At 49.1% G+C, this 12,423-nt stretch overlaps 2 protein-coding genes across 4 annotated transcripts in view; one reads left to right on the top strand and one right to left on the bottom strand.

Annotated features, from left to right (window-relative positions):
* Positions 1–12,423, bottom strand: part of Prkcsh (protein kinase C substrate 80K-H) — an 827,425-nt gene that overhangs the window by 699,192 nt on the left and 115,810 nt on the right. The gene's annotated exons all lie outside the window — the stretch shown is intronic.
* Positions 6,861–7,509, top strand: Elof1 (elongation factor 1). 2 transcript variants are annotated; one of them, XM_051156082.1, is made up of 3 exons: positions 6,861–7,084; positions 7,239–7,387; positions 7,441–7,509. In XM_051156082.1, the coding sequence occupies exons 1-2, from the start codon at positions 6,969–6,971 to the stop codon at positions 7,372–7,374; spliced, it is 252 nt and encodes an 83-aa protein (XP_051012039.1). In that variant the 5' UTR covers positions 6,861–6,968; the 3' UTR covers positions 7,375–7,387; positions 7,441–7,509. The 2 variants fall into 2 exon arrangements, with proteins under 2 accessions (XP_051012039.1, XP_051012040.1); XM_051156083.1 differs by lacking the exon at positions 7,441–7,509 and having other exon boundaries at positions 6,862–7,084; positions 7,239–7,413.

Below are 12,423 nucleotides of genomic sequence, written 5' to 3'. Positions count from 1 at the left end.
AATCCTGTCTTGAAAAACCTAAAAAAAAAAAAAGGGGGGGGCTGAGAGGTTAAGAGCACTGCTTTTTCTTCCAAACATCCTGAGTTCAATTCCCAGCTCACAACCATCTATAATGAGATCTGGTCCCCTCCTTTAGCCTGCAAGCAGGATACTATATACACAATAAATAAATCTTAAAAAAAAAAAAAAAGAAAGAAAGAAAGAAAAGAAAGAAAGAAAGAAAGAAAAGAAAAGTTACATTTAAAAATTTAAGCCAGGCGCGGTGGTGCACGCCTTTAATCCCAGCACTCGGGAGGCAGATCACTGTGAGTTCGAAGCCAGCCTGGTCTACAAAGTGAGTCCAGGACAGCCAAGATAGCAGAGAAACCCTGTCTTGAAAAACAAAAAGAAAAGAAAAACCTAAAAAAAAAAAAAAAAAAAAAAAAAAAACAAGTCTCCTACTATCTAAAACATAAATGTGTTTGTGTTTGTATAACAAAGGAATCTTAAGGGCTACTTGGTCTTTATAACATGCCTTTCTTTCATATGACATGGCTACTACAGCTCAAAGAGACGTATAAAGTTAATGCCTTACATGTGTTCAAAAATAGGACAAAAATTATCTTTAGATGATTTGTACACCTTGCATATTACACATTTATGTAAAAATGTAACTATACTAATACTTTTTAAAGTTTGCTTATTTTCAGAACACAAGACCAAATAATAAAGACAAAACAAGTGGCCCAGTGGATTCAACCATGAAAACTGCCTCAGCTACTGTTTTCTCAAAAATTTACATACATATCAACCTTAAAAGGGCTAGCCCAAAAAAGGTTGATCTAGGGCTGGAGAGATGGCTCAGTGGTTAAGAGTGCCACCTGCTCTTCCAAAGGTCCTGAGTTCAATTCCCAGCAACCACATGGTGGCTCACAGCCATCTATAATGAGATCCGGTGCCTTCTTCTGGCCTGCAGGGGTACATACAGGCAGAATACAGTATAAATAATAAATAAACGAATCTTTAAAAAAAAAAAGATCAATCTCAAAAAGACTAGACAAAAACAGATACAGCTAGCTTTTCCAGCGCTTGGTCAATATCTTATTTTTCTAAGGGTACCCAAAAGGCATTTTTACTCCCAGATAGCAAAAACTAATTTTAAAAACACAATGCCCCCATTCCCATTTGTTGGGGTGGGTGTTTTTGGTGGGTTCCCAATGTTTGTTATTGTCTAGGGGTGTTGGGTATGAGTTAGTAAAGGTTTTGGTTTTGGGTTTTGGGTTTTGTTTTTTCTTTTTTTGGTTTTGGTTTTGTTTTTTTGAGACAGGGTTTCTCTGTGTAGCCTTGGCTGTCCTGGACTCACTTTGTAGATCGGGCTGGCCTCGAACTCACAGAGATCTGCCTGCCTCTGCCTCCAGAGTGCTGGGATTAAAGGCGTGCGCCACCACACTCAGATGGTTGTGTTATGTTTGTTTGTTTTCTTTTTTCGAGACAAGGTTTCTTTTCTGGCTCATATTTATTCTTATTGTATATAGTTTTGTTTTTAGGTTTTTTGTTTGTTTTGTTTCTTAGTTTTTGTTTTGTTTGTTTTTTGCTTTTTCGAGATAGGGTTTCTCTGTGTAACAGCCCTAGCTGTACTGGACTCACTTGGTAGTCCAGACTGGCCTTGAACTCACAGAGATCAGCCTGTCTCTGCCTCCCAAGTGCTGGGATTAAAGGCATGCGCCAACACGCTAGGTTCTAGTGTTTCTTTTTTTTTTTTTTAATAGAAAGCAGGGTATGTAGTGGATATAAACATGTTTTTGTTTTGACCCCAAGTGTAAGATGTGAAACAGACTTGTGTAAGGGCGTGTGGTGTTTTCCCGCTAAAACAGACTTCGAAGAGACCAAGGGATGTTTGTCCACAGGAAGAGGAACCGCCCCTTGAGGGGGCGTGGCCTTTGCCAACTGGTAAACCTCCTAGGGCGGAGTCTGAGAGGAGCTATATATACAGGCCCAAAGGCGGAGTCAGGGTTTACTGGTCTTGGCTGTTAGTCCCTCCTGTCAATACCCGCTCCTAGAGAGAAATGCTCCGGTTCAGTGCTCCAGCTCCAGTTCCTGCTCCAACTGTTGCTCCGGGTTCCACTGTCACCTTCGCCAGATTGTTGGTATGCTGTTTAACTGGTCTATTGGAATCCTGCCGAGTTTGCCAGTGGAACTGAACCTAAAAAGGTAACTTCTGTTCCTATTAACCTCCTTCGCTCCTACCTAGAGGTAGATGGGTTGAAAGGGAACCCACCTTTCAAACCTACAAAAAGTAGGTTTGAAAAAGTTCAGAGCCCACACTAGATGTGACAGCTGGTCTTCTGTGCATGCTAGAACCCCAAAGAATTAGGCTGAATGCCAGTGAAGGAACGGATGTGCTAGCAAAGTGAGGGCAAGCAGACAAAGAGCAAAAGCTTCCTTCTTCTGTGTCCTTGTGTAGATTTCCAGCACAAGGTATAGCCCGTATACATTTTTGTTTGTTCAAGACGGAGTTTCTCTGTGTAGCCTTGGCTGTTCTAGACTCATTTTGTAGATAGACAAAGCTGGGACTCACAGAGATCCGCCTGCCTCTGCCTCCTGGAGTGCTGGGATGGTAAGCGGGCCACCTTGGATTTCTTTCATTATTTTTTCCTTCAATTTATTTATTCACTTTACATCCCGATTGTAGCCGCCTCCCTCCTCTCTGGGTCCTAGCCTCCTTCCCTCTTCACCCATCCCCTATCCCTCAGAAAAGGGGAGTCCCGCCGGGCATGGTGGCATACTCATTTAATCCCAGCAATCAAGAGGCAGAGGCAGGATCAATGTGAGTTCGAGGGTAGCCTAGTCTACAAAGTGAGTCTGGGACATCCAAGGCTACACAGAGAAACCCTGTCTTGAAAAACAAAAACAAACCAGAAAAAGAAAAAGAAGGAAAAAAAAAAAAAAGAAAAGAAAGGGAAGCCCCATCCACCCACCCCAGCTCATTAGTAGCATCAGACCTGAGCTTGCCACCTCTTCTGTGCCTGGCGAGGTAGCCTAGCCAGGGTTAAGTGGTCAGCAAGCCTCAACCGAGTCCATGCCCCGCTACCCCTTCCCTCCCAATCCTATCTCCATCTCCTCCTTCTTGGTGCCGGCATTACAGGCCAATAAAAATAGGACTGGAGTATTTGGTGTTTTACGTTAGCATATACTTATCATACATAATGGGTTTTCTTCATGTATGTACGTAATGTACTTTGAACCTTACACCTTCTCGTATCTTTCACTCCCGCGAATCCCCTTCCTCTTCCTAACTAGTTTGGTCAAGAGCTAGGATGTTTGTGTGAGCATGAAGGTTAGGAAAAACCCAGGGGCGCTTCCGGGGAAAGGAGCTATAACTGGGGAGAAGACCAATAAGACGAGTCCAGGAAGATGGTGGTCCCAGGAAACCCGGGACAGTGGGAGCGCGCGCGCTGTGACTGACGTCACAGGTGCGCAGAGACGGGCAGTTGAAAGAGGCCCATTGACTCCGTTAAGGAGTGGGCGGGAAATAAAAGAGACATTTCCGCTTCCGCCAGGGCCCGGAAGCTGGCGTCTCCCGGGTGAAGCGGCCTTGGCTCCACATCAGGGCTGGGTACAGGTAAGAGCAGAGTCTCGCGCGGGAGCGTTGGGACGGGAGGAGCAGGGCGCTCTTCTCTAAATCACCCTCGGGGCGCGAAGCCGAGGCCGGGGCATGGCTCTGAGGACGGCGGTGTAGGGAGCCTGATCCCTGGACCCCCCCCCCCTCCCTGTAGCTGAGCGAGCGGACGGCGCCCCCGAAGCCTAGGTGAGGCTGACCGCATAGCTTCTCCGCCCCGGTCGTCTCCGGACACCACGGCTCCTTCACAGGCTGCGGTTGGCCGATGGGATCCTACGGCCTCACACAGACAGATTCAGGAAACTCACAGATTCGTTCAACAAGTAGTTACTAAGTGCGTAAGGTGTAGCAGGCATGTGGGTGCCGGGGACTGAGCAGTGGCCAAGTCAAGTCCGTCCTCGGAGATTGATGGGTAGCGTTGCAGACGCCGGAAGACCTATAAAGAGTTTAAGGTGATCGTGATTGAGTTGGTTTTGGATGCTGTGTTGGACAGCTTGTAGGATTCGCTACTCCTTGGACCGTGAGAGTCCAGGGAATAATTGAACTCGGGCTGTCAGGCTTGCCAACGAGACAGCCTGCTGAGCCATCTTGCTTGCTCTGTTTTGACAGTTTTAGGACTCTTTCGTCACTCTATATGTCTATAGTGTGTGTGTGTGTCTATAGTGTGTGTGTGTGTGTCTATTGTGTGTGTACAGAAGTTAGTGGACAGCTTACAGAGAACATTCTCTCTTCCCACTTTCAACTTGAGTTCCGGGGACCAAATCATCTTGTCAGACTTGGCAGAAGTGCCTGTGCCAGCTGGGACAGGACCCACCAAGATGGCCTAGGAAAGGTCTGTGATTCCGGTGTAGCTGGTTGCCAGGGCCAGACTTGGGAGGGGAAACAAACATAGCTGCTTAGGCAAGTGACAGCTTGGGCTGAGGACCTGGCTACACTTCATCTCATTCATCCTTTGTGCTCCCAGGAGCTTCAGCCATTCTTCCTGAAGTAAAACAACGAGAAACCCCTGCATCTGCCTCAGACTCTTTGCAGATACGTCTCTTCTTGGCTACCTTGGCGTCAGAGCTGTCTTTTGTCGTCCAGGCTTCATCTTGGATTACTCTAGAAGAAAAGCTCCCTCCAAATCCCCTTTCACCCAAAGTAGCCCTGTCTCAGAAACTCACATTTAACTCTTAATAACTCATAGCAATATTAAGATTAATCCAGTCTTCTTGTTAAGAGCCTGTCATCTGTAACATCAATACAGATATTTGAAGGTTTATTTTTATCTTATGTGTCTGGGATACCTGGATTCAGGATATCTGATATGTAACCCCGAAACCCTCAGGTTGAGAACCTCTGTCCTAGAGCCTTATAAACATGCTAGCCTATTAGCCGCTGAATTCATCCAGTTAAGAGTGTTCTGTGTTGCTGCCCATGCCTTTAATCCCAGTACTCAGGAGGCAGAGGGAGGTGGATCACTGTGAGTTCGAGACTATCCTGGTCTACAAAGTGAGTCCAGGACAGCCAAGGCTACACAGAGACCCTGTCTCGGGAAGGGGGGGGGGGGGGGAGGCGGGACATCACATAATCAGTTGTTAGGCAAATGTGAGTGCAACTGCCCTTTCCAATCCTGGGGACCCAGGCAGGCTGCTGGCCTCCCCTCCTGTCTTAAGGGGGCCTGGGTTGGTCATGGTGTGGTGGATATGGAGGTGTCATCGGCATCAGTGACTACAGAGGCAGACTGAGTGCAGTGCCAGGCAGGAGATCAGTGTAGCTGCCACTGCCTCCCTGCCCACCTGCCCTCTTGGTGTCCCTCACACGAGGACACTCATTTCTCCACATCCACCTCTTCCTATGTGTTAGGCTTCTGTCTGAGATATTTTGGGGGGCGGCTGTGGTGAAATAACTGAGAGAAGCAGTTTAAGGCACGAAGGGCTTTTGTAGGCTCCACAGCAGGTACCTCACAGTGGCAGGAGCTTGAGGCGGCTGTTTTTGGGTGTCCAAAATCAGGAAGCGGAGAACAATGAATGCTTGTGCTCAGCTAGGCCTCTAGAACCGCAGCCCAAGAGATGGTGCTGCCTGCCTGCCTTTAGGGGGAGTCTTAGTCCAGCCTCTCCAAGGTGAGTCTAGGGTCTGTACGTTGATAGAATTAACCATGACTGTGTCAGGGGGCGAAAGTGAGCGTGGTAGCTCATGCCTACAGTCTGAGCGCTGGGAGGTTGGAGTGGGAAGACAAGGAGTTCAAAGGCATCTTCTGCTATTTGTGCTATATGAGACTTTGTTTCCTTTTTTCTTTCCCCCCCTTTTTTTTGAGCCAGGGTGTTTCTACTTAGCCCTGGCCTTGTAGAACACGCTATGAATACCATAGCAGCCTCGAACTCATAATGATCTGCCTGCCTCCCGAGTGCTAGTAGTAAAAAGCCCACAAAGATATTGGTTATATGGGCCTTTCCTCCCAATCTTTTGTGTCCCCTCACAGCCTTGGCCAACACCTTAGACTGTCCTGATTTGTTTTCCCTGTCTCACTCACTGCCACCCTACTCTCATCCCCTAAAAAAAAAAAAAAGTTGTCCTGCTTGAGACTTTATATTTGGGGTCGGGGAGACACATCCTACGTCCTGCATAGGATGATCAGAGAGCAAGTTTCCCGGAAGACTCTTCACCTTCCATCTTGTTTCTGTCCCTTCCCTATGTAGTCCAGACTAACTAGCCAGCAAGCTCCTAACAGTTCTGTCTCCGCCTCCGTCTCCATGTCAGAATGCTAGGGTTAAAGAGTTGGGCCATGGTACATGGCTTTTTATAGGTTTCTGGAGTTGGCCTAGGCTTGTCAGGGTGGCATGTGGTACTTTTTTTGCCCACTAAGCCATCTTACTGCCCTTGGCTTCATCTTTTTAGATTTATTTATTAAGTATACAGTGTTTTGTCTACACATACACCAGAAGAGGGCACCAGATCTCATTATAGATGGTTGTGAAACACCATATGGTTGCTGGGAATTGAACTCGGGACCTTTGGAAGAGGGAGCAGTGCCCCTATCTCTCTAGCCCCCTTGGCTTCATCTTTAGTCACTCTTTGGCCTTAATTCCTCCATCTCCTAACAGCGTGCATCACTACTTGCGTGCCCTCCCTCTGTCTGCTTTTCTTCAGCCAGCTCTCCACCCCTCCCTTCCCCTGAGCCCAAGCTAAAGGCCCTGCTGTCCAAAGTGTGTACAGGGACTGTTGTGCCCCAGGGCCAGGAGTCTGGACAACAGTGTACATTTTCCCTTCACCGTAGGCTACTGCTGGTTGCCTCTGGCCTGCTTTAGAGGATGGAGGTAGAGAGTGGCCAGCTGCTACCAGCCTCTGACCCCTGTCCTCCTCTGTACCCCAGCTTTCATTCCCCTGCGCCATGGGACGAAGAAAGTCCAAACGGAAGCCGCCTCCCAAAAAGAAGATGACAGGCACCCTGGAGACCCAGTTCACTTGCCCCTTCTGCAACCACGAGAAGTCCTGTGACGTGAAAATGTAAGTGGGGAGTCAGGGTAGGCCGTCCTACGTGTGTGGCCATACAGGCCTCTGTCTCTGCCTTGCTCAGCCTGGGGCTTCCTGCTGGTGGTGGGGTCACCCCTGCAGGCTCGGGGCGTGTTTCTCATGCATCCCCCACCTTATTCCATTGCAGGGACCGTGCTCGCAATACTGGAGTCATCTCCTGTACCGTGTGCCTAGAGGAATTCCAGACACCCATCACGTATCTCTCAGAACCAGTGGATGTGTACAGCGACTGGATAGATGCCTGCGAAGCAGCCAATCAGTAGCAGTGTCATGGACCTGCCCCTCCACGGCCCCCAACCTGGGTACCAATCAGTAGCAGTGTCATGGACCTGCCCCTCCACAGCCCCCACCTGGGTACCAATCCAGAGACATTCCAGGGCACCGGGGTGCAGGTCCAGGGCCCCAGGGTGCAGGTCCAGGGCTGTCACAGCCCTCCCTCTGTGTGTTTGGAGTGGGTGTGAGTGAGTAGACGTGTGTGCGGCTGCAGATACGGCTGTGGGAATGGCCCCCAACTGCTTGTAGGTGAAGTAGAGGTGAGCTGGGCCTCACCATGCAGCCCAGGCGACCTCGAAGAGCCTTAGGCTTCAGGTGACCATGAAAGCCTTGGAGTTATTCCCTTCTTCAGCCCCACCCTGTCCCCAAGCTTTAGGTTTCTTCTCTGGTGGCAGTGTCCTGACATTCCAGGCAGGGAATCGCTGTGGAACCTCCTCAGCCACCTCACCAGCACCTTGTCCTTAAGGAACTGGACCTTCTGTGCTTCTCGGCCTTCTCATGCCTGTGGCCTAGTCAGGGCTACTGACCACCCAGATCCCTTGGCTGGGCTAACCCGCCTCTTGCTTTGCTTTTGTAGGAAAGGTTGGGGCTGGCTGGGGTTGAACTGTCACTCACAAGCCTATCAATAAAGCAGCCAATGCGTAACCCTGACTTCTGTGCTTTCTTGGGTCATGAGGCAGCCCCAGTGTCAGAGGGGGAGGTGGGATTTGGGGCTGAGACATTCAGGAGAGATCTTCGTGGCCCTATGATGTATGTTTTGGTCAGTTTTCTTTTTCTCCCCCCCCCCCCCCCCATTTTGAAACAGGGTTTCTCTGTCCTGGACTCACTTTGTAGACCAGACTAGCCTTGAATTCACAGAGATCCACCACCTCTGCCTCCCCCAGTGCTAGAATTACAAGTGTGTGCCATTGCACTTGGCTGTTTGTGAGGACAGGGTTAGGTAGTGATAAGGATGTGGGGTAACATGTAACAGGCTGGCCGTTTTTTTTCTTTTTTTAATTTTAAATCAAGTACATAGTGCGCTGCCGGCATGTGTGCCTGCCCGCCAGAAGAGGGCACCAGATCTCATGCAGGGTTCTGAGCCACCATGTGGTTGCTGGGAATTGAACTCAGGACCTTTGGAAGCCCGTGCTCTGAACCTCAGAGCCGTCTCTCCAGCCTCCAGCCTGGCCTTGAACTTGCTTTGATTCTGAGAGTGGCCATGGGTCCCCCGCCCATGTCTCCTAAGTGCTGGGATTACAGGTGTGCACCACCACGGCTGCTTCATTTGGTCCTGAGGGTCAAACCCAGGCCTGTGTGCACCTCAGACAAATGCTCTGCCTGCTGAGTTACAGTCTCAGCTCTTGGTGGAAGATGATTTGTCTGTTTGTTTTCGGGGTGGGGGTTGACACAGGATCTTACCATTTAGAACAGGCTGGCCCCTTGCTCAGAGTGTCTTGCTTCTGCCCAATGCTGAGATGAAGGGTGTGTGCCACCACTGCCAACCAGTGGTAGTATTTGAGACAAGGCCTCACCATGAAGCCCAGAATGGTCTGAAACTCATCTTCCTGCCCCAGCCCTCTAAGTGGCAGAAAGACAGAGGTGAACACTACTCCAAGCATGGACTAAACAGATGACTCTGGGCGCACAGGACACAGAGGACCAGACAGGCATCTGGCTTTGTGTTTACAACAGTGAAAACTGGAGAGATGGGTGGGGACATAACTGAGTAAAGTCCTTGCTACACAACATAAGGACCTTAGCTTGATCCCCAGAATCCACATGAAAAGCTAGGCATGGCTGTGGACACCTGTAATCCCAGCGCCCAGGCAGCAGACACAGCACACCCCTGGGGCTTCCCGTTAGCCTTTTCTAATTGGCTAATCTCAGGCCCGTGAGAGACCCTATCTCACAAACACATGACTGGGCTAGGTATGGTAGCACACACTTTCAAACATGTATTTTTATTCTAATTACATGTAGTTGTGCTTGCAAGTGGAGGTGCCTGAAGAGGCCAGAGGCGTTGGATCTCCTGGAGCCGAAAACGACAGAGGATTCTGAGTCACCTGATATGGGTGCTGAGGGCTAACTAAACTCAGGCCCTCTGGAAAAACAACGGGTGCTCTTGACCACAGAGCCAGCTCCTCAGCACTCAGGAGAGAGAGGAAGATCTGAGGTTGAGGCAGGTGCAGGCTACATAGTGAGTTCTGGGTCAGCCAAAGCCACAAAGTAAGACCCAGTCTAAAAAAAAAATTAAAAACAAAAACAACAAAACCAAATAACAAGTCACTTGTTCCAACTCACTAGCCAAATGCCCTGAGTTCAGTCCCCAGGACCCTCATGGTGGGAAGAAAGAACCAACTCCTGAAAGATGTTCTCTGACCTCCCGCTGGACAAGCTCTGTAGACCAAGCTGGCTTCGAACTCACAGAGATCCCCTTGCCTCTGCCTCCTGAGTGCTGGGATAAAAGGCATGTGCCTCCACTGCCTGCCAGCTAACACAATTATTTTAAAAGTACAGAAACTGGGCAGACATGATGTCTCAGCTGGCAAGCGCTTGACAATCTAAGTTCTGTCCTCAGTGCCATGTGCTGGGAGGAACAAACCTAAGTGTCCTCTGACCACCAGACACTCCATGGCACTAAATGAATATTTACATTTTTTACAGATTTAAAAAAAAAAAAGATTTTAAGCTGGGCCTGGTGGCACATGTCTTTAATCCCAGCACTCAGAGGCAGAGGCAGGCGGATCACTGTGAGTTCAAGGCCAGCCTGGTCTACAAAGTGAGTCCAGGACAGCCAAGGCTACACAGAGAAACCCTGTCTTGAAAAACCAAAAAAAGAAAAGAAAAAGATTTTAGGTGCATGTGCATTTTGCTTGGATGTCTGTACCATATTAGAGCGGTGTTGAGTCCAGAAGTTATAGATAGCTGGGAGCTGAGTGCTCTTTAACTGCTGGGCCACTTCTCCATTAGTGTGTGTGTGTGTGTGTGTGTGTGTGTGTGTGTGTGTGTGTGTGTGTATGTGTGTGTGTGATGAAATCAGAAAAGGATTTTGGATTCCATGGAGTTGTGGTTACAGACAGTCGTGAGCTGCTTGGCAGAGGTGCTGGGCACTGAACTCAGGTCTTCTACAAAGAGCAGAAAGTGCTCCTAACTACTGTGTAAAAGGAACTTTTATTCTCCTGATTCAATTGTCTCTGAGGCTTACTGCCTCCTTCTGCTAACCTAGACCTAGTCCTGGAAGCTTTCAGCCTCTGTACAATCTAACCTAGCCCTAGAATGTTTTCAGCCTCTGGGACTTCCTGCTGAATAAGCTCACCCTTTCTTTTTCTGAGCTCAAAGCTGGCTGGTTCAATTCAGCTGTTCTGCCTCAAATGCCTCTCCCAGCTAATCTGGCTTTTTCTCTTAGCCTCTCAATTGCTCTGCTTTTCCTCCAACTAACTCCAGCAATCTTTCTTAATCTTCTGGCTCCTTCTCATTCTCTGGCTTGTTCTCTCATTCACTGTCTCTCTGTAAAACTCTCCTGATAAAATTTTCTCCTTTTCTTCTCTGCATTGCCCCTTAAGTAGCTTCCTTTTCTCTTCTCGCGAGAGTTGGGCATATCCTAGCCTATCAGATCTTTCTCTGATTTACCACTTTTCTTTTTCTGCCACTCAATTAGACATCAGTTTCAAACATAGGTGCTTCCTTCTACAAACTAACTTTACCTTCATTGTTTGGGACCTAAGCTTTTCTTTACCCGAAACTTGCTCTATACCAGCCAGCCTAGAACTCAGATCTACTTGCCTCTGCCTCCTGGATTAAAGGCATGTTTGTAGTTCTAGAACGCCTTTGTGTGTGCTCTCTTGCCAGAGCAGCTATATTCTGAATTAAAATTACACTACTGAGCCATTTTTCCAGCCCAAAATAAAATGTTTCCAAAAATAAAAAAAGATGGATAGCAACTGAGGAACACCACCTGAGGTTGACCTCTTGGCTGATCTCTGGCCCACACGTGCATTCACACAAACACAAGACTTCTAGACAGGTGACCAAGAGGAGGTGACGCCCAAAGGTTGGTACCCACATGGATGTCTTGCTGTGTGCTGACAGCCACTCTGTGAAGCAGGTGCCTAGGGATAAGCGGGGAGGTCGAGGTCAATGCCCAAGTTCTTGCTAGTACACAGAAGGACCTTGACCTTGAACCCAGGGAGCCCGGCTTTACACCTCTACCATTTTAATTCCTTGTAGGTGCAGGTGCTGGGCTGAGGTCTCAGAGGTCCTGGGTGCTCTGGGTCAGTGGGAAAGTGTGATGGTCACAGAAGGGACATTCTCTAAGGGTGGCGAGGGCTCTCGTAAGGCCAGAGGCAGTGACAGGATGGACACTCAGTGGCAAGCCTGTGAGAACTCCATGTGCCCTCAGAGGATCTCAAGAATGACAGGAGATCTGAACCAAGTGACCTGAACTCAACAGCTCAGTGTGGCCTCGGGATCCTGGGAGCCTGTGGTGTAGAGAGTAGAGCACCTGACCCAAGATGTCCTAGCATCCATTAGGAAGCTATGTCTGTAACGCCAGCCCTAGGGTAAGAGAGGCAGATCACTAGAGTTCATGGGCCTGCCAGCCTCACCACTACCAGCTCACCAGTGGGCTCTGGGTTCAGGGAGGGCAAGGATCCTGTATCCAAAAATGAAGTGAAGGGTAACCGAGGATGGCGTGACCTCAGCATCTGCTCTCATGCTCACACATGCACATGTCCCCACACAAAGTTGTGTATGCCACATACAACCTAGCATCAAGTGGTTCTTTGGCCACCCCAGGCCAGGTAACCAGCCAAAGCAGGCAGCAAGCTGGCCCAGGAGTGGTGGCTACTAGGCTGGGCTGCCAGACCTTTCTTACCCCATCTCCCAATTCACCCTTTGGTGGTGGTGGTGGTGAGGGTCCTGGGTTGATGGTCTCAGCAGAAGGGGCACCCAGTGCTGCTCCCAGAGCCCTGTGTCACTGCTACCTTACCTCACAGGCCATGCCTGGGTTAGGCTCATGCGCTCAGCATGGCCTCCCCAGAACAAAGCAAGCCAAGATG

This window comes from Acomys russatus, chromosome 14 (assembly GCF_903995435.1).
Source record: "Acomys russatus chromosome 14, mAcoRus1.1, whole genome shotgun sequence".
NCBI classification, from domain to species: Eukaryota; Metazoa; Chordata; class Mammalia; order Rodentia; family Muridae; genus Acomys; species Acomys russatus.
Note: the sequence above shows the minus strand (reverse complement) of the source record. Positions and strands in the feature narration are given on the sequence as shown.

What these genes read in the sequence shown, in the direction of transcription:
- Elof1 (XM_051156082.1), top strand. Translation starts at nt 6,969, where the DNA reads ATGGGACGAAGAAAGTCCAAACGGAAGCCGCCTCCCAAAAAGAAGATG. An exon ending in AAGTCCTGTGACGTGAAAAT is followed by an intron (nt 7,085 to 7,238) that starts GTAAGTGGGGAG and finishes ATTCCATTGCAG; the next exon opens with GGACCGTGCTCGCAATACTG.